General features: G+C 41.5%; 1 protein-coding gene across 1 annotated transcript in view; it reads right to left on the reverse strand.

Annotated features, from left to right (window-relative positions):
- Positions 1–22,645, reverse strand: part of LOC118390918 (kin of IRRE-like protein 3) — a 264,822-nt gene that overhangs the window by 69,096 nt on the left and 173,081 nt on the right. The window contains exons 4-5 of the mRNA XM_035781736.1: positions 8,814–8,971; positions 6,799–6,949 (exon numbers count right to left, since the gene is read on the reverse strand). Of these exons, the coding sequence (XP_035637629.1) occupies positions 6,799–6,949; positions 8,814–8,971 (309 nt within the window). The remainder of the gene's footprint in view (positions 1–6,798; positions 6,950–8,813; positions 8,972–22,645) is intronic.

A 22,645-nucleotide genomic window follows, 5' to 3' on the forward strand; every position in this document is an offset into this window, starting at 1 on the left:
AGGCAGGTTCAGAATCTTGAGGGGGCGGTGCTGCTCTAGAAGGACTCTGACCGCATTTTTGCTGCAAACAGGCCCATTACAGCAGGCCCATAAAACAGATAGGGACTTCTCATTAGCGTCTGGGTCGTTCAGGTGGGTGTCTAGGGTATAGGGTGGTAGACCGTTCCATCAATATAGGATCATAAATAAATAAATTAGATGTATAAATATTTTTTTAAATGTTCCCCATGATACAGTAGGACAGTAAATAAAATTTACTGTCAAAAAAATGTACATTTATTTTAAAATGCAGTCCCATCATGATAGGAGAATAAATAAACAAGATGTATAATTCATCATAATATGAATATTCCTAATCTGCACCAAATTGAAAGCTCTCTCACAACCCCTGCTCACAGACATACATTGGTTCTGGGATATGCAACAATTTCCTTTCTTACTCACTTAATGCCATCACCCCATCCATCTCAATACATCCACACATACCCACATACTGTGCCTTCTGTCTGCTGTTTTTATCTCCACCATGTTGATTTAGTGCTTTAGTGTTGCAATTAGTTATATTTGAAGATAGATATCAAAGCTATAGTATTGTGTGTTTCATTATTTGCCTCCTCTATGAGAAATTGTCATTTTTAGAATAGCGATGGAGTAGTCTTTGAGTCTCTGAACAATTGGTTATCAATATACAGTTTATTGACTACGAGAGCTATGCGTTTCCCTTTCATTCTATTTTCCTTGAAAATTGGATACAGAACTTCCTTCGGGAACTGGTCATTCGTGCCTATTTTCATGCCAGCAAGTCTTTTACCCAGGCTTTTAACCATTATTTTATCTTTAAAGAAAGCAAATTTGTCAACTATTGGGCGTCCATACCTTTCCCATCTCTGTCTGAAGCGGTGTATATGTTTGTGTTGGATTTTGTCGATAGCTTCACATGGGATCTGAAGCGCTGTAAGGAGGAACTCTAATGACACATTTAGGAACATTTCTCCTTATTTCTCTTGGATACCTGTAAGTACCAGATTCTCTCTCATGGATCTCGTCTGTATGTCAAGTAAGGCTTCTCTCAGAACAATGTTCTCCTTTTTAAGTTCATTAACTTCTGTTTCAATATTATTGACTCCCTTTCAGCTTGTTTGTGTCTATCGCAGCTTTTTCGTCACTCATCTCGAGGCTTGCCTTTATCTGTTTTATATCCTTACTTCCTAGTTCAAGTATGCCCAGTTTGTCATTTATTGATTGTAACAGATCGGTTTCGACCTTTACTATTCCCGGTGGCGAAAATATTAAATTGTCTGTCTGTAGAAGAGTCACATTTTTGTTTTGCGATAGGTTGTTTATTTTCGTAGTATTTGTTGATTACATTTCTCTAGTTTTATGATTTGTTTTGTGTTGTTATCCAGATTTAAGGTTTATGAAGTTCTAATAATTTGTCTAATTTACCGATATTGAATATTACGTTTTTATCTTGAGGTGATCAACATTGCTGTGTTCCGTCCTCCATCTTGGTTTCTCTGTCACTAATTAAATCATGTCTTTGCTTCATTAATGATTAACTAACAATCTGTTCCAAAATGAAAATTGAGGGCATTTCAGCCAAAATAAGATTTTCAGTAACCATCGGATCGCCACACCTACTTGCTTGCTTCAACAAACCTTAGCTAGTGCCCAAGAAATGGCCACTTCCCTCCCGGTGAATGGTGTATAGCACACAACCAGGATTAGGAAATGATTTTGCAATTGTTTAGTTCTGAACAAATCCACACAGCCTGGTACTGAACCAGGATCTGTAGTTGCGCAGCTAGCAGTGCGATGCAGTGCCTTAGACCCTTGCGCCACTCAGGAGGCCTTTTTTCCTTTTTTAACTTCTTGATGCACCCATCATCCCGTTAGCGGGATCATTTTCGTCAACCACCGCTGAATAGCAGAGCGCCAAATTCAAATTAAATTACGAAAAATATTAAATTTTCATGAAATCACAAGTGCAATATAGCAAAACACAGCTTAGCTTGAATTCAATAAATATTTTCGGCGAAAGCATACCAAGCGTTTATGTAAGGACATCTCTCTCAGTAGACAAAATATTACAAACAGCTAGCAGCCAAGTAGATTGGTCACGAAAGTCAGAAAAGCAATAAATTAAATCGCTTACCTTTGATGATCTTCGGATTTTTGTGCTCACAAGACTCCCAGTTACACAACAAATGTTCCTTTGGTTCCATAAATACCTCCACTTGGTTGGCGCGTTATGTTCAGAAATTCACAGGCTCGAGCGGTCACGACATTGCAGACGAAAATTCCAAATAGTATCCATAATGTTCGTAGAAACATTTCAAATGTTTTTTATAATCAATTCTGAGGTTGTTTTTACAATATATAATCGATAATATATCAACCTGGAATGTAGCTTCTTCAATAGGAGAGAGTGAAAAAATGGCTGCTCCACGCTGTTGCGCATACAAAACGCTGCTGGCACCCAGCCATACAATGACACAATGCGATCTTTCCCGCTCATTTTTCAAAATAAAAGCCTAAAACTACGTGTAATGACTGTTCACGCCATGGGGAAGCCATAGGAAAAGCAATCAGGTTGATATCCCTTTAAATGGAGCGAAGGCAGGCTATGGAACATGGAGCTTTCAAAATAGAAGCCACTTCCGGGTGGATTTTCCTCAGGTTTTCGCCTGCAATATCAGTTCTGTTATACTCACAGACAATATTTTGACCGTTTTGGAAACTGTGTGTTTTCTATCCTAATCTGACAATTATATGCATATTCTAAATTCTGGGCCTGAGAAATAGGCAGTTTAATTTGGGTACGTTTTTCATCCAAAATTCTAAATACTGCCCCCTACACTCAAGAGGTTTAACCTGTGAAATCAAGTTTTTTTACATTTAGCTAATTAAATGACCTCATCAGTCATTGCAGAAAGAGCTGGCAAGCTAGTTGTTTTCAAGCATGATGCACAGACAAAGACTATGGAGCAAGATGCAACTGAAATTTTGCAGGTGGGGAAAGAGCGAGAGATGGTTGAGGGGGAGGCTTGAAACGCTGGGCATCTTTTTATGACATGCATTATATGAATAAGGTCCTCAGAATTATACCTAGGAGGAGCGGCTTCTATGGAGTAACTTTGAATGTGCTTGAACTAGCTAGCTAACAAGCTTGTGTTTGTAGGGCTGTACCAGAATTAAAAACCCATCTTACATTTTTTAAATTAATAAATCCAACGTGAAATGTGATAACTAGGCCTATAGTCTTCTTAACTTGCATTGAAAAAGTCAATCCATTCTTCTCTAGCTCAACGCTGCTTGAGGAAGACTCTAGTAGTCGAAACGCATTGCAGTTGTGCATCCTGATGTACTACGCTGACTGCTCCTATATGTATTAATTTGTAAATATATCCTGTTAATAGTTCACTAAAGTCAATTGCAATCTACTGGCTCCCTACTCAACTTCTTTCTTAGATTACATGACATTAGGGGCCTACCTTCCCACTGCCCTCATCTCATCCTAGCTAATTAAAAATCTCTCTCCCTATCTTCTGAATCAAGTGCCAATGTAACGTCAGTATAGTCAGTAGCCTATGCTTCGGAGCACAGGCAAAGATTTGAGCTTGCAGGCAGACACTGGAATATGTTTCTGAGGGACAGAGTGAAGGCTTTGCATAGGAGCTTTGTTGCATTTTTTGTGGGACTGAAAAAAATGCCTGGAATGTAAAATAACTGGCTATTAATTGGTTCCCATGTTTTTAAAATAACGCTTCTGTTCAGGAACAGTATGGATCACTTTTGTTCCAGGTTATGTTTCTGTTCGTTGAAAAATGTCAATTTTTTTCAGGTTTTCAGTTCTGGTTCCAAGCCCTGGTATAGACCATGAAACATGCATTGAAAGCGTCTCGGGGTCAAGGGATACTGCACCAACGCTTGAACAGCGCCATTCTATCCTACATGGATTTGGTACTGTAGATATGTGGTAGTGGTAGAGTAGGGGCCTGAGGGCACACAGTGTGTTGTGAAATCTGTGAATGTGTTGTAATGTTTTAAAAATTGTATAAACTGCCTTTATTTTGCTGGACCCCAGGAAGAGTAGCTGGGGAGCCATAATAAATACAAATACAAATACAAGAACATTCCTCATTACTCATGAAGAGAGATCTACACGCAAGCTTTGACCTTCTCAAACCTCCGAACGCAAAAGAGACATTACGCCGTCAATAGGAGAGTCAAGTCAAATATTGTGAACTGAGAGCAAAGGACAGCCCTTTCAATCCAAGAGAAACTGTCTTAGCCAGGAACTACCTCAACGGACCAAAGTGGGTTGCAGACATTGCTCAGACTGTGTCCTTTGTACACTATTAAGACTGCATAGAATGTCATCTGAAAAAGGCACACAGATCCGTTACTGTTGAGTAAAGCCACACCGAAAGAACCGCCAGTCCTGTCTGGTCCAGAACTGTTACTGGGTGACACCCTGACCCAGCAGTGGTCACATAGGGACTCACAGGCATGTTCTCAGGACACTGAATCAGCCGTACCCACTCAAGGATGTGACGAGACTTTGACACAGGCTACTCAAATGCCTACACCACAGTCTAAAGACATTGTTATTGAGAGTCATGTTGACCACCGTTACCCTATGAGAGATAGACAGGCACCAAGACACTTGCTTGTAAGTTTGTTCATAATTGTGGTTCATAATGGGGACAATTTGAGTAGGTTGGGAGGAGATGTGTATTGGGGTTGTGTGGGAGTGTGTGTTGAGATGATTGCATTCTCGTTACATGGTCTACCATCTCATCAATATTGAATTGTTAGAAAGATGTGGTCATGAAACCCATGAGACATAAAACCCTACAGTGTTCATTTCTACTGCATAGTGGACCACCACAGATATTCAGGTGGTCAGGAACACATTCACATAGACAGAGAGCGAGGAGAAATATGCTAATACTCCATCAAAACACCCTTGCGAGCAGTAAGAGAATGTCTGACGTGATTGGAGTGGCCAACAAGATGGGCCCCGTGTCCCAAGCTAACCCTCCTCCCCCGTGTTTGTCTGCCCCCTGCCCAATGCATTATGGGGCATGTGTTTGTGTGTGTGCTTCTTTCCACACCGCCCGCCACCGTCACCCAAACCAGCTGCCTCTCATCAATATTAACTGGCTACTGAGACAGTAGGGCTCTACTTGTGGCAGTCAGCGCCCCCCCGAGGACCCCTACGAGCCTCGTGGCCTCTTCTCCTCGCCACGCGCTGTCATCACTTATTCATCGAACACCTGTTTCCATTCCCCCACCCTCAGTAACAGGGGAGCCTGTGGCTAGTGGCTTATGTCTGGCTTTCCACTTTTCTAAATTGCTTCCTTGTGTTTTATTTTACCCCCCCACCCCTCCCTTTGCTGCTGAATGCGCATGCAAAGTGAAACAAGAGACACATTTAGGTGGGCCCACGCAAATGCCCAATTGGAAATCAGTAAGGCTAATGCTGCGTGCTGAAGGCAGACCCATCGCTCAAGCTCTTCCCGTTCTGTTATGGCGAGGGGTTAGGGGGGTAGTCATCTCTCACATTTCCATCCTGAGGAGAATTGATTCTTACAGCTTTGCCATGCCAATAGAGTGTGTTACTCTTGGGGGGCTTTGTTCTTTCACCACTATTGGTGTATTGGGGAGAGTCCTGTCCTCAACCCTGCATTGTTGCTGTTCATTCCTATCAAACGAGCTACGTTTACGATCGGTATCAGATTCACCTTATTACCCAAATTGATTTGAGCACAAACGGCATCACTATTGCTCCAGTGCTGCTGCTGCTGCCTGCTAGGTATATATTTTATTTCAGGCAAACTCAAGTTTATCCAAACAGAAAGAGCTAGAGCTGAATCAAACATTTGTTTTTATACAGCAGTTGACTTGCCGCGAGGGAAAAATGTGCCATTGTTTTTCATGACAAAATGATGAGGCCCCTCTCTGGCAGTATACACAACAACAGCTAGTCAGTTAGCGCTCTTGTTTCTGTCTCTCCCCGTGCCAAGGCTTGGGGAGAGGGTTCCTTTTGGATGAGACACAAAAATAAAAAGAATGCACGATGAGGAAGAATGGAGCTGTCAAAAGTAATGGATCCTTGAATAGTATTTTAGTTTTATTAGTCAAACGTAATAGCTTTGAAGGAGCTGTGAGGGACGCAAAAGGACTTTGTTCAAAATTCCTAACTTACGGCAAATGGTTTTAGTAATCAAATAATACCTTCTGAGAATTGCATTTTGTACAGAGGGGGCCTATTTTTCACTATTCGTAAGTAGTGATAGTGGTATTTTCGTATAAATGATTAGTGGCAGGTTGAGCACAAGAAAGAAAGAAAGAAAGAAAGAAAGAAAGAAAGAAAGAAAGAAAGAAAGAAAGAAAGAAAGAAAGAAAGAAAGAAAGAAAGAAAGAAAGAGAAGTGCACACAATGGCCACACACACAGGAAGAATCAAATAGCAAACACTAACATTGATTTTCACTGGCTGAGACCATGACATCAAACACATTATCTCTTTCATTGTGCTCCCAGACAAATATGTTCATTATTCTTTGAATGGGAAGTGCTGCAATTAATAGAATTCACATTTCGACAGTGTTTGTCAAAACCCAGCCTTGGACCCTCCAAAAGACAATGTTAATAAATATTGGAGATGTTGGGTTAGCATGTGCAATGTTAGGGGTAGAATTCTGCAGTAGAAATAGGATAAAGACAGTGTTTGATTGCTCAAATAGATCAATGGATGAGTTTTGTGTGAGATATGGGGCGCTGCACTCACGTTGGATATCGATGGTGACAATGGCATCTTTCCCATTGGGCAAGGCCTTGTTTGAGGCCCGACAGGTGATTCGTTGGCCTGTCTCGATGTTGGAGGCAGAGAGGTAGAGTGAGCTGACTGTACTCTCCCTTCGCTCATCCCGCAACAGTGTCTGAGGAAACAATGCAAGAACAGAGATCGCTAGTATCATTACAAGATGTCTTATTTAAATTACATTTACATTGTGTTCATTTAGCATCTTTATCCAGAGTGATGAGAGCAACTAAAGTAAATAAGGCAAACACATGTCACTGCCATTGCAAGTTATACAGTAGGTGGGCGGCAATCGATTTACAGTACATCATGCAATATATACAAACTGTATGACCTCATGAATCTCAAGTATGGCTTACCCTGAATTACATAGTAATAATGTGGTAGTAACATATTTGTAATGACATATTATAGAGTTTAGTGGTACATTTTTTAAAGAATTCTGATGTCATACTGGACAGATGGAATCAGTCGTCTCTCTATCGTTTTCCCTCAATTTGCATGCCTTGATATGCCAAGCCAAGTCATGATCTGACTCAAAGTATGTTTTTGCAAAACGCAGCTTCATCCTTGGATGAAGATGAAACATATTAGTTCTCTGTCTCCAAAATTATTTATCCTGATGAGTCTAAAATGGAGCTGTTAACAGATTCAGTTGAATCAAAAAGACTTGACATCCTAACAGTGTGACGTGTAATCAATATGATGCAAACATGATCAAATGTGACACATTTCAAATGTTCTATACAGATGCTGATACTAAGTACTAAAAAAGTAGCTATACACTATCCGTGTCAGTTATTAACCATCAAGATCCCAACATAATTATTTTCCCAAAATAAAAACGCCAAAAACATTTCTCAAGCTCTGAGACATTTCATTTATCAGGAAAGAGAGTGCTGATATAGAAATACATATGTCTAAGTGCCTTGCCTGTGTCTAAATCATGGTCTTACAATGAGTGAAGGGAGCGCCCTCCAGTCAGTTTGTGTGGGTTAGACTCACCCCAGAACGAGCAAGATCACACTGCAAGATTAATCGCGCCTCTCACTTTCTCCGTTTCCTACTCAGGGCTGAGAAAGTGAACAAATTGCCCATGAACACATCCATAATGTAGAGTGTTGGAATGCTTTCTCTTTTTTTGTCATGTTAAAAGCAAAACGTGAGTGCTCCATCTTGCCCCGTGAATCAAATAAAAATCTCAGCTGCCATTAAACTGACAGAGCGAGGCCTTTTTCAGGACACTTCGAGGAAAGGATGAGTCAAGACAGGAGAAGAGAGGAAGATAGGAAGAGTGGGAAGGATTCGTCCAAGTGAGGGAAGAGCGAGCACACCTCTTATCAAGGTCCAAAAGACACATTTCAGGTGCACAATCAATTTATTTATGTAAACTTATTTTCAGTGCATGTACCTTTTAAACTTTTTAGTGCAACATATCTAGATTCCTGTCTTGTATAGAGTTATAATAACAGTTTTATTAGTATGTATTGAATTTGTCCGTTAATAAATACAGTACCTACAGTACATGCATGTGGCGAAGAGGTTTGGATCTCTTGGCGTAACAGCTATGGTGTCGGGTTGACATTCACTGGAGTTCTGGTCAGTGCAAACCCCTGAATTCTATACATTGGTGTCAGAAGTGGGATGATGTTACTGTGATACCATCAAAGTCGGGGTATGAGTGACTGCAGATAGAAAAGTGACGGGCACTCTTTCCGTAGGAAGGGGACATTGTAGCAACCTTGATAAGTCCGTTTGAATCTCTTGGTGTAATGGTTAAGGTGTTGAGTTAGTTTCAATATGTACGAAATAGCGATGTCCTGTTGAAAGAGTCAGGTCAGCACAGAGATCAATCAAAACTAGCCCAAACCATACCCAGTCTAGATCCATAGCTACAGTGAAAATGATAAAACTGCAATTTTAGAATGTGGAGGGGACATGTCCTGCCCCATCCCTAGTGGACGTTACGCCAACACCCTTACCTTAGAGAACATGGCGCCATTCAGGACCTGCCCGTTGCGAATCCAGATGATGGAGGCGGCAGGCTTGGCATTGTCGGCGTGGCACGTCAGGTTGAGGGGGTCGCCGGCCCTTAGGCTCACCACAGGTGCCCCAACAATCACAGGGTCATCAGGGGGAACTGTGGAGTACCATAAACCATTTATTTGCATTCATTTCTGTTAGATTTGTACTGTTGTAGAGCAGTTAAAGACTTACAATAGCAGTTCATCCAAACAACAAAATTACATATTGGTTTCTTTACTCTGTAAGCAGTTTATAAACATGGTAAAACAGCAATCCATGCGTAGGTTTTGCCACTGTCTCTAAATGCTAAATCTTCAGCATGTTCGGCCCAAAACCAATGCAAGTGTAAAAGGCAATCAATATGTTGTTTTGCAATTTCGATGAACTATCCCTTTAACAGGCATTGCTATGACATTGTATAGCAACTCAGGGTAACACTTCTGATGTTTCAGTCCGGGATGAAAACGCGCAGTGCCTTCAGAAAGTATTGACACCCCTTGACTTTTTCCACATTTTGTTGTATATTCAACCCCTTTTGTTATGGGAAGTTAAGATAAGTTCAGGAGTAAAGATGTGCATAACAAGGCACATAATAAGTTGCATGCAATATCGTGTTTAACATGATTTTTGAACGAAAACATCATCTCTGTGCCCCACACATACAATTATCTGTTAAGGTCCCTCAGTCGAGTAGTGAATTTCTAACACAGATTCAACCACAAAGACCAGGGAGGTTTTCCAATGCCTCACAAAGAAGTGCACATATTGGTAGATGGGTAAAAAAAAAAAAATAAGCAGACATTGAATATCCCTTTAAGCATGGTGAAGTTATTAATTACAATTTGGATGGTGTATCAATACACCCAGTCACTGCAAATATACAGGCGTCCTTCCTAACTCAGTTGCAGGAGAGAAGGGATATCGTTCAAAGATTTCAATTTGAGGTACATTTTGACTTCTGAACAGTTACAGAGTTAAATGGCTGTGATAGGAGAAAAGTGAGAATGGATCAACAAGATTGTAGTAACTCCAACATACTAACTTTGATAAGAGTGAAAAGAAGGAACTGATTACAAATAAGTCATGGAAGTAAAACTGAAAACAAATGTGGCAAAAAAACATATTTTATGTCCTGAATATAAAGCATTATGTTTGGGTCAAATCCAACACAGCACATCACTGAGTACCACTCTTCATATTTTCAAAAATGGTGGTGCTGCATCATTCTATGGGTATGCTTGTCATCTGCAAGTTTTTTAGGATAAAAATAAATGGAATAGAGCCAAGCACAGGCAAAATCCTAGAGGATAACCTGGTTGTTTGCTTTCCAATAGACACTGGGAGACAAATTCACCTTTCAGCAGGACAATAACCTAAAACACAAGGCCAAATATACACTAGAGTTGCTTACCGAGACGACATTAAATGTTCCTGAGTGGCCTACTTACAGTGTTGACTTTAATTGACTTGAACATCTATGGCAAGATCAAGAACCAACTTGACAGAGGTTCTAAGAATTTTTAAAAGAAAAATGTGCAAATATTGTACAATCCAGGTGTTTTCACTTTGTCATTATGGAGTATTTTGTGTAGATGGGTAAGATAAAAAAAAATTATTTAATGCATTATGAATTCAGGCTGTAACACATATCAAATACACATTCAGTGGTAGGAATTTGCTTAGACTGCGTTGCATAGAGGCTATACATCATCATCCTCACCCCTGCTACTGCTTTGTGTGGTCTGACACTTCTCACAGGTGAGCGATTACCCAGAGGCAAAAGAGGAAGCAGAAACCACAGAGTCTGCCTCCTTTCATGCAAGAGAAAGACGAAAATAAAGAAAGAATGAAAGAAAGGCAGAAAGAAAGACAGAAGGAAAGAGGGTAGCTAGTTGGGGAGAGTTTCGCCGAATCCCAGCTCGTTAATGACACTTACATTCTTGTGTGAAACCAGCTCTGATCACCCTAGATTTGTATTCAAACTCCAGGGAATTATTGATTAAACACTCAGCTCATTAGAGAGCAGATCTGGGGCACGCCTAAATCAAAGGCAACATAAAGCTGGCACATCCTGAGAGCTTGGCAGAAAGAGAGTAAGGGAGAGAAGGCGCGAGAGAGAGCAGTATCTGTCAATGATCTCTCTGTCACTCCTGAACATGCTCAATATGCACTTCCATACACTTCATATGTAACATATTACATGAAACAGATACAAAATAAGGCCTATCGTCATCACCACCACTTCAGTGCAATACTTAGACATTGGACATCACCACCGCGGCCTTCTATCACCACTACTGCCTTCGCTGCTTTCACTTCATTAGCGTCATCCGTTTTTCTTCCCTCCCAGGGGTAAATTAGGAGAGAGGTATAGCTCGCTACATGCAGACAAATGCCTTATACGGCACGGTGGCAGCAGCAGGAGAGTTAGAGAAAGAGTGTATGATGGAGATGGAGTTTGAGAGAGCTAGCTGACTTCATTAGGGCATGACTTGGCCTATTTGCTCATTACTCATCCCTCACAGCTGTGGGAGGACTGATTAAAGCCTTGGCAATTGCTTTCACTTTTGTCAGCCATCTTTTTTCAGCACAGTTACAATGAGACTGGTAGAGCCAAAGATTGTCCATTATATTGACAAGATAGTCAAGTGACCGCTGTAACAATGGAAACGTCCTCAAAGATGAAAGGCAGCCGGGAGAAGGCGAGATCACATGGGACCATTATAACCATTGAGAGGGAGAATACAACAGGCCATAAATATAGATTGAGGAGTCATCTTTCTATCTGTGCCATTACAGCGTTTGTGACAGCATGGGCAGTGCCATTTAGGCTACCTTGCACTTCTTCATTGGCTCATTGCTCCCAACTCATAGGAATCCCCACCCAGTTAACTACTTTAAAATTGTGGAAGCCCAGTGGCATAGTGCAATTTCAAGCATTGAGCATTTACAGACGCACAAATATCATACCCCCCAAAAATGGTGAGAGGTTAGCATGCCTTGGTTCTATGATATTTATGCATCTGTAACTTTCTCACTCATCATTATTCATGATTCACTATTGTCATCATTATTCATGATTGATCTCGGGCTTGTTTGTCAATTTCTCAGAGGCGGTGTTAGTCATGTACATGAATGTACAATTAAAGTGACTATGCAAAAATATATGATAAACAGAGCAGTAGAAGCAGCTCAAAGTAAAAGAGGGATGTTGGGGGATGTGCACACTAAACATTTGCAAATAGTCCAGGTTTTCTTCATTTGATTACCTGTTCTGGAGTCTTATGGCTTGAAAAGGGGTAAAAACTGTTGAGAAGCCTTTTTGTCAAGACTTGGCACAGCTGTGGGGCTTTTTATTTCTTCAAAAGATCACCTTACAGTATGTACATCTAAAAAAAATGTACTCAGGCTGATTGAGTCGTGGTGTGTAAAGCGGGACAATGTAGTCCGGTTAGCACTGGTTTCCATGCGGTAGTAGAGAGTGCAGTCTATGACTGGGGTGGCCGGGGTCTTTGACAATGTAGAGGTCCTGGATGGCAGGCAGCTTAGCCCCAGTGATATACTGGGCCGTATGCACTACCCTCTGTAGTGCCGAGCAATTGCCGTACCAGGATCTCAGGACCCATGCCAAATCTTTTTAGTTTCCTGAAGGGGAATAGGCTTTGTCGTGCCCTCTTCACGACCAGCTTGGTGTGTTTGGACCATTCTAGTTTGTTGGTGATGTGCTCTCTCAGGAGTACTATGCACATAAAGTGATGTAATTTCTAAACAGTTCACCCGATATCAATGAAAATACCCTCAAATTAATGCTGAGAATCTGCACTTTAACTTCATAGTCATTGTACAATTTCAAATCCAAGAGCTGGAGTAGAGAGCCACATTGTTTTATTATAATCACTGTCCCAATACTTTGGAGCTCACTGTACATACTTTTAAGTAACTTTAAGAATAGTTGAAAAAGTCAAAGTGTAAATAAAGTACAGGCTACAACAACCTTCACCTTGACTAAAATCTGCACAATACATTTTTCAAATATTTTCAAATCTGAAGATCAAGACGTTGCTTGAAGATCCGAAATGTGAAACATCCCCCACAGCTTGAACGGATACAATGAGAGTCATTTCATGAAGGTGATGCAATGGTGGAGTACCAGTTAATATTTATACATTATCAGTGCTCTAAAATCAAGTCATAATGGGGAGTTTCCACTCTAATTTCACCATCTGTATTCTGGGGACTATATTTGTTATTGACAAGGTGGAGTCTCAGGTTTCAAATCAGTGGTGATCCTCTGTGTTATACTGTGATGTTGGAAGAAAAATAATATTTTTGTTTTTATTTCTTCTCTATCGACTAATGAGACCAGCAAGAAGGCAATAATGTCAGGTTGACAACCTGCATTTGGTTTGCTTTCAGTCTCATTTGTGGCACCCTATTCCCTATTTAGTGCACTACTTTTGACCTGGGACCAAATGTGTCTGTTCAAAAGCAGTACACCGTATAGGGAATAGGGTGCCATTTGAAATGCTGACCAAGAGAGACTGAAAGCAAACCAAATGCAGTGAATAATTCATGGGGCTCCTTTCTGCGCCGACTGGTGCAATACAGGGAACCATTTTCAATATCTCTCGGTCTGTGATGCTAAATCAACAAACACTACAGCTGTCACTGGCCCAACATATCATAAACAAGCACATTTACATTATTATCTAAGACAAGCCGCTACTGTTAGCCATCTGTCCTCAACTGCCTGCCTGACTTTTCATGCTGTTGGGTTCCTTGTCTTAGGCCACATCCAAAATGGCACCCTATTCTCTATTTGTAAAAAAAAGTATTTCACTAAATAGGGAATAGGCTCCCATTTGGGACACAGCATCAGTCTCTGGATGAGCATCAGGTGACACACACACATTTCAGAGGTGTGAAACAGCTATGCAACAGGCCTTGGGAACTCCACATAAAATACTGACCAGTGCAGTGAGTTCACCCTCCCACCCTCCCAGGTCTTGTGTTGTCTCGTCCGTGATGTCAGAAATGAGGGAACCAGATGGCATTTTTGCAATGTGTCGGCAAAGGAGCTAATACAGCGTGACTCATTACACGGGCCTAATTCACAACATCAGCAGTGATGTTTGGTCTCTGAAGCCAAGTTAGACCCCAGAGAGAGCAAGGGAAGAGAGAGCGAGAGAGATTGAAAGAGAGAGAGGGGGGGGTTGAGAGAGGGGGAGAGTGACAGGGAGAGAGAGAGAGATGGGGCCCTCCTTTCCAGTAATCCCATCATCATTTCTACCATGTTTGTGAATGTGGCACGGCCTAATGGTTCCAAATTAACGATTTAACGTGGCCAGTCAATAGATTTCTCATGAGCTGGCCTACATAGAGTAAGCACCCCCTCCTTTAATTACTGCCGCTGGATGAAAAAAGCCCACTCTCTTCCCCTTCCCTCTCTCACGTTCTTTCTCTATTTCTCCTTCTCCACACTAGAGCCTTGTTTTTTGTCACCGAATTACATTTTCTTTCTCTCCCCTTGATTCACTGACCCCTTGGGAGGGACCAAAGGCATTCAGTTCTGTAGATGGGGGAAAAAATTGCCAGGAAGAAATCGCAATTTAATTTAGGAAATAAATTGAAGGTAAGGATGACTTGGGGAAAATGTGACCCATTTTCAAATGTACCTGGATCTGGTTGTGAGTTCTTAAGATGGCCGCCTCGCAGGAATTGGTGGCCGGGACCGATTAATCACTTTCATGGTGGGTTCACTGGCAGTGCCACATTTGTGCCTTCACCCTCGCACTCTCACCCTCTAAACTTTAAGATGGATGACGTAATACGTCCTCTTCTTCACGTCAGCTGTTAGCATGCACTTAGCACACACATGCAGAGCTGTCGGCGTATCCTTCTTGAAAGTTCGACGCTACAAGTTCTATGGTATGGCACGCACAACCCAACATCCAGATAAAAACGTTTCCAGGGCAGGATATTGCAGGCGAGAGAAAACGTTTTCTGTCTTCTGGAGATTTGGTTGGGGACAAATTATCTTCTACCAGCCGAAGTTTTCTACCTCCTCTTTAGGCTTTCACCCTCATTTTCTCCACATTTATCCATGCCATTGTAGCCCATTCACTTGCTTGAAATTCGAATTGAAAGAATCAGTACCAAGTCTCCACCGCCAACAAACAGCACCGAAGGAGATTGTGCATTTGTGTCTGTGTGCGTCACATTCGCAGCAGGAGAACTTGCCAGCATTTGCCTGTCACACCGTAACACCTTGCCTTAGTGAATGTTACCTCTCCAGATAAGGGAGATGCCACTGAAGTTAATTAAACTGTGATTAATTAAAATGGGGAATGTAATGGGTCCCAGAGCCCGAGATAAGGTACAATTTGTTTCACCGCTCTGGCTGGAGACTCCGGAGGGGCACAATGTCAACTGATGTACAGGCAGGAGGAGAATGAAAGAGAATGAAGACATTCTTTCAGTCTCTCGTGCCGGCAAGGATTTGTTGTGCCAAATACGAAGTAGGAAGAAAAATACTTGTGGCCATGCCTCCCATCCCCCCTCTGTGAATCCATGACAGATCTAAAGCAATTAACAAGTTATCACTGCTAAAGACATTTCAAAGCTGGCAATAGCCTTTAGCCAAGTTTTAATTAGGAGGAAATGGGAATAATATGTTTAAATTAGTTTATCCGTCAAAAACATTACAATTAAATATATTGTAGTAAATAGGAGGGTTATCGACATAATTAATTAGACTGACTAGATTCTGATAGTAGTTACAGTATCCTGACAAAGATTCCAATGTGTTAAGATGAGGTGGTTTGGGTCATTCCACACATCAATCAGATTGATTGGTCTGGTGAGAAGTGAGTTAAACACAGTCCTACACAATCCACCATCTGTGGATGCTTGAAAACACAATAATTCCTCATTGAGGTGTTATTCACAGCTAATTAACATGTATACGGCACATCATACAAGGTGTGACCAGAACCAGATTCATTCCCCACAAATAATGGCTCCTCTCGGATATTCAGATGTTATTCACTCCTTAATGTGTATTTGAAGCCATTCATTTATTATTCCCTGCTAATTAACACGCAATAGACAATGATGCCCTTCATATGAGGTGTGATCAGATTCATTCCACACAAAGACTGGCTCCTCTTTGACATGCATTCAATTGAAGTAATAATACCAGAGAAGCCTGTGTTTGGAGGATATAGGCAATGGGTGTTGTCAGACCCGAGACGAAACAGCGGCATTGAGGGAATAACAGCAAAGTAGCTGCATTTGCATTTGTTTAAGCTGTTTCCAAGTTACATATATTTGGATACATTAATTGTAACGGCCATTGGTGGAAGAAGGTGAGGACCAGGGTGCAGCGTGGTAAGTGTTCATCATTTTAATGGTAAAACTGAACACCATCAAACAAGCAACAAAAGAACAACCGAAACAGCTCCGTCAGGTGCAAAACACACTAAACAGAAAATAACTACCCACAACCCATAGTGGGAGAACAGGCTGCCTAAGTATGGTTCTCAATCAGAGACAACGATAGCCAGCTGCCTCTGATTGGGAACCATACCAGGCCAAACACATAGAAATAGAAAACATAGAACACAAAACATTGAATGCCCACCCCAACTCACGCCCTGACCAAACTAAAAAAAGAGACATAAAAAGGGAACTAAGGTCAGGACGTGACATTAATAAGAATGATCTAATGATGCGTGATTTTACCTGGCACAGAACATGTGCGTTCTTGTCCGGACACTGTTGTTCAGAGGAGCTAGTCAACAACACACAATCTTTTTCAATTTTAACAGGTACGTTGACTGAGAACACATTATCATTTACAGCAATGACCTGGGAAATAGTTACAGGGGAGAGGAGGGGGATGAATGAGCCAATTGTAAACTGGGGATGATTAGGTGACCGTGATGGTATGAGGGCCAGATTGAAAATTTAGCCTGGACACTCCTACTCTTATGATAATGGACATGGGATCTTTAGTGACCACAGAGAGTCAGGACACCCATTTAACCTCTCTAGGGTATGTGGGACCTGGCCAACATCCAGTGAGATTGCAGAGCACCAAATTCAAATACAGAAATACTCATTATAAAAATGCAGAAAAGATACTATTTTACATAGGTTTAAAGATGAACTTCTTGTGAATCCAACCACGGTTTCACGGTAACGAGCCAAGTAGAAGAGTTACACAAGTCAGAAATAGAGAGAGAATTAATCACTTACCTTTGATGATCTTCATATGGTTGTACTCAGAAGACATTAATTTATTCAATAAATGTTCCTTTTGTTCGATAAACACTCTCTTTATATCCAAAAACCTCCGTTTTAATCCACATGCTCAAATGCAGTCATGACAGACAAAAAAATCAAAATTGTATCTGTAAAGTTCATAGACACATGTCAAACGATGTTTATATTCAATTCTCAGATTGTTTTTAGCCTAAATAATCAATAATATTTCAACCGGACAATAACGTTGTCAATATAAAAGGTAAACAAGAAAGGCACTCTCTCTCGGTCGCGAGCATGAAAAAGCTCTGTGACACGGCAGGGTCCACTCATTCAGACTGCTCTTACTCCCTCATTTTTCAGAATACAAGCCTGAAACAATTTCTAAAGACTGTTTACATCTAGTGGAAAGCATAGGAACTGAAATGTGAGTCCTACGTCAATGGATACTGTAATGGCATTGAATAGAAAACTACACTCACAAAAAATCCTACTTCCTGAAAGGATTTTTCTCAGGTTTTCGCCTTCTAAATCAGTTCTGTTATACTCTCAGACACTATTCTAACAGTTTTGGAAACTTCAGAGTGTTTTCTATCCAAATCTACCAATAATATGCATCTCCTATCTTCTGGGCCTGAGTAGAAGGCAGTTTAATTTGGGCACGTGTTTCATCCAAAATTCCAAATGCTGCCCCCTACCCTAGAGAAGTTTACGTCCCATCTGAAAGACGGCACCCTACACAGGGTAATTTTATGATGATGAAAGGGTTGCTCCTACTGGCCCAATCACTTCAAACTGAAGCTTGAAAGACTGCAAACTATCTGTATTTCATTTCGTTTTACCTATTTTCTATTGACATTTCTTTGTGTATCCATAAAAATGATGCTAGCTGATTATTTCGATTGGCTGAAAAAAGCTGCCTGCCTGACTATCTTGTCCAGACTCCCGACCTCTACACATGTATTGTTTTGGGACTGCTGGAGATCGAATTTTAATAATTAATAATGGAACAATGCTGCAAATGTCAGCGAGACAGACCTCAAGTTTTATACACATTTCTGCTATTGAAAACCAATTGCTAGTCTAAAAGAAATGGGAGATAATGTCTAGATGCTTTTTACAGTGGAGATTGTCTGGCTGGGCTGAGATGGAACAGAGTGTATAGGCATTTCAAAGTCATAGATTTAGCCAGTGGTAACTTGTGGAATAGACACCAGATGGAAAGCGGTTTTAACCAATCAGCGTCCAGGATTATGTGTGCCTTCATTTGTCCTTAATTTATCAAATTAATTATGTGCAAAACCAGGTGTTATTTAAGATTTCAAAACACCTTACGCCACCCCTTAAACGGGGTTTACAGGGTATTTAAGGGGGTAAAATGCCACAAATCATGCATATTTCACCCTAATTTCACTTAGTTGCCAAATAAATCCATTAAAGAGAAACATCAAGGATATTTTAAGATGCAGAATGGGTATGTACTTTACACATGCTTAAATTTTACAAGTTAGGTGCTCTGAATTAAAATACATTGAATGACACTGGAGAAACACCTCAATTCAATTCACTTTAAAGAAGTAAAAAAACATCAGTGATACTCTATCCTTTAGATTCTAAAAAATAAAAGTCTCAAATTGACGTTATCATAATTTATTTAGCAGGTGAAAGCCTTATTATATATATTTTTTGCTTCCCTGAAATGGGCTTAAATGCTTTTGGGGGCTGTAGTCAACATACCACTTTTCCTTGCCCCCCACTGCTCACTTCAAGTGTCTCTCCTCTCTCTGATCTTACCCGCTCTCTCTCTCTATTTCCTCCATCTCTGCACTTTCTCTTCCTCTCTTCCCCCGTCTATCTACTCTCTTGCTCGCTCTCCCCTTCACTCTAATTGCTCTATCATCTTCCACTCTCTCTCTACTCTCTCTTGTCTTTCCCTGGGTGCCAAACTTACTTCATATTTACTCCTGAAGTCTGGGGTGACATTAATTAACCTCAGCTTTGTGGAGTAGTCTTTAGCTGTATATGAAACAAAAGGAAAATGAACTGGAGATTATTTCAACAGGTTACTAAAAATAGACCCAGTGTTTCCTCCAAGCGTATTTGGTAGTGGTGGCCTACCACTGCTATATATGCTGCAAAAAAATAATTTGTAGGCTGCATCTTTAAATTCGATTTTCTCCATTACTTTTCTATCTCATAATTTCAAGAGTAAGGCTCATACAGTGAATTTAGGAAAGTATTCAGACCTCTCGACTTTTTCCTAATTTTGTTACATTACAGCCTTATTCTAAAATGGATTAAAAAACCCTCATTAATCAACACACAATACCCCATAATGACAAAGCAAAAAAAGTTTTTTAGATTCTTTTATAAATTTATAAAAAATAAAAAACAGAAATACCTATACATATCTATACCTATATATACTTATTTACGTAAGTATTCAGACCCTTTTCTATGAGACTTGAAATTGAGCTCAGGCGCATGTTTCCAATGATCATCCTTGAGATGCTTCTACAACTTAATTTGAGTCCACCTGTGGTAAATTCAATTGAATGGACATGATTTGGAAAAGCACACACCTGTCAATATAAGGTCCCACAGGTGACAGTGCATGTCAGAGCAAAAACCAAGCCATGAGGTCGAAGGAATTGTCTGTAGAGCTCCGAAGCAGGACTGTGTCGAGGCACAAAAACATTTCTACCAAAACATTTCTTCAGCATTGAAGGTCCTCAAGAACACAGTGGCCTCAATCATTGTTAAACAGAAGAAGTCTGGAACCACCGAGACTCTTCCTAGAGCTGGCCACCAGGCAAAACTGAGCAATTGGGGGAGAAGGGCCTTGGTCAGGGAGGTGACCAAGAACCTGATGGTCACTCTGACAGAGCTCCAGAATTCTTCTTTGGAGATGGGACAACCTTCCAGAAAGACAACCATCTCTGCAGCACTCCATCAATCAGGCCTTTATGGTAGAGTGGCCAGGTGGAAGCCACTCCTCAGTAAAAGACACACGACAGCCCGCTTGGAGTTTACCAGAGGGCACCTAAATATTCTCAGACCATGATAAACAATTTTCTCTGGTCATGAAAGCATCATGTCTGGAGGAAACTCTGCACCATCTCTATGGTGAAGCATGGTGGTGGCATTATCAAAATCAAAATCAAATCAAATCAAATTTTATTTGTCACATACACATGGTTAGCAGATGTTAATGCGAGGGTAGCGAAATGCTTGTGCTTCTAGTTCCGACAATGCAGTAATAACCAACAAGTAATCTAGCAACAATTCCAAAACTACTACCTTATACCTTTTACATCATTTCCCATCTATTCCCATTATTAAAGTGGCTGGAGTTGAGTCAGTGTGTGCGCAGCAGCCACTCAATGTGGTGGCTGTTTAACAGTCTGATGGCCTTGAGATAGAAGCTGTTTTTCAGTCTCTCGGTCCCAGCTTTGATGCACCTGTACTGACCTCGCCTTCTGGATGATAGCGGGGTGAACAGGCAGTGGCTCGGGTGGTTGTTGTCCTTGATGATCTTTATGGCCTTCCTGTGACATCGGGTGGTGTAGGTGTCCTGGAGGGCAGGTAGTCTGCCCCTGGTAATGCGTTGTGCAGACCTCACTACCCTCTGGAGAGCCTTACGGTTGTGGGCGGAGCAGTTGCCGGTCCAGGCGGTGATACAGCCCGACAGGATGCTCTCGATTGTGCATCTGTAGAAGTTTGTGAGTGCTTTTGGTGACAAGCCGAATTTCTTCAGCCTCCTGAGGTTGAAGAGGCGCTGCTGCGCCTTCTTCACAATGCTGTCTGTGTGGGTGGACCAATTCAGTTTGTCTGTGATGTGTACGCCGAGGAACTTAAAACTTACTACCCTCTCCACTACTGTTCCATCAATGTGGATAGGAGGGTGTTCCATCTGCTGTTTCCTGAAGTCCACAATCATCTCCTTAGTTTTGTTGACGTTGAGTGTGAGGTTATTTTCCTGACACCACACTCCAAGGGCCCTCACCTCCTCCCTGTAGGCCGTCTCGTCGTTGTTGGTAATCAAGCCTACCACTGTTGTGTCGTCCGCAATCTTGATGATTGAGTTGGAGGTGTGCGTGGCCACTCAGTTGGGGGTGAACAGGGAGTACAGGAGAGGGCTCAGAACGCACCCTTGTGGGGCCCCAGTGTTGAGGATCAGCGGGGTGGAAATGTTGTTGCCTACCCTCACCACCTTCCGTCAGGAAGTCCAGTTCCCAGTTGCACAGTGCGGGGTCGAGAGGGTGATTGCCTTGCGGAGGGAATAGTTACACTGTTTGTATTCGGTCATGTTTCCGGTCACCTTGCCCTGATTAAAAGCAGTGGTTCGGGCTTTCAGTTTCACGCGAATGCTGCCATCAATCCACGGTTTCTGGTTTGGGAATGTTTTAATCGTTGCTATGGGAACGACATCTTCAACGCACGTTCTAATGAACTCGCTCACCGAATCAGCGTATTCGTCAATGTTGTTGTCTGACGCAATACGAAACATATCCCAGTCCACGTGATGGAAGCAGTCAGAACAGACCTCAGCGCGGGAGCTTCTTGTTTTAGTTTCTGTCTGTAGGCAGGGATCAACAAAATGGAGTCGTGGTCAGCTGTCATCATGCTGTGGGGATTTTTTTCAGCGGCAGGGACTGAGAGACTGGTCAGGATCGACAGAATTATGAACAGAGCAAAGTACAGAGAGATCCTTAATGAAAACCTGTTCCAGAGGGCTCAGGACCTCAGACTGGGGCGAAGGTTCACCTTCCAACATGACAAAGACCCTAAGCTCACAACCGATACATTGCAGGAGTGGCTTCGGGACAAGTCTCTGAATGTACTTGAGTGGCCCAGCCAGAGGAACCCGACTGGAGAGACGTGGAGATAGCTGTGCAGCGACGCTCCCCATCCAACTTGACAGAGCTTGAGAGAATCTGTAGAGAAGAATGGAAGAAACTCCCCAAATACAGGTGTGACAAGCTTGTAGTGGAATACTCAAGAAGACCCAAAGCTGTCATTGCTGCCAAAGGTGCTTCAGCAATGTACTTAGTAAATGGTCTGAATACTTGTGTAAATGTGATATTTCATTGTGTGTAGAAAAAAACAATTGAATCGATTTTATGAATAAGGCTGTAATGTAACAAAATTTGGAAAAAGTCAAGGGGTCTGAATACTTTCTGAAGGCACTGTAATTATTCTTGAAACAAAGAGATTGTAAGCCTTCCAAAAGTGTCTCCATTTTCTTTCAACTTCCAGCAATGAATGACATACGACCTGTTCAAGTCACATTGATCTGTACACTGTGTGCAAAAGAAACGCACATCTCTCGATCATTGGCGGCGATGTGGTGTAATGAAAACGCGCATGCACAACGCTACTTTTCTCAAATTGTTTTATGAAAACTGCTCCTACTGATACAAAGAAATCCTGGAGGAAACACTTTGTTCATCTGAGCAGACAGAACAAAATGTGAAAAGTAATTCTGCTTTGAAAGTTGATAAAATTGTAACCTCACATTTGC

Source organism: Oncorhynchus keta, chromosome 12, assembly GCF_023373465.1.
Source record: "Oncorhynchus keta strain PuntledgeMale-10-30-2019 chromosome 12, Oket_V2, whole genome shotgun sequence".
In the NCBI taxonomy this organism is placed as follows: domain Eukaryota; kingdom Metazoa; phylum Chordata; class Actinopteri; order Salmoniformes; family Salmonidae; genus Oncorhynchus; species Oncorhynchus keta.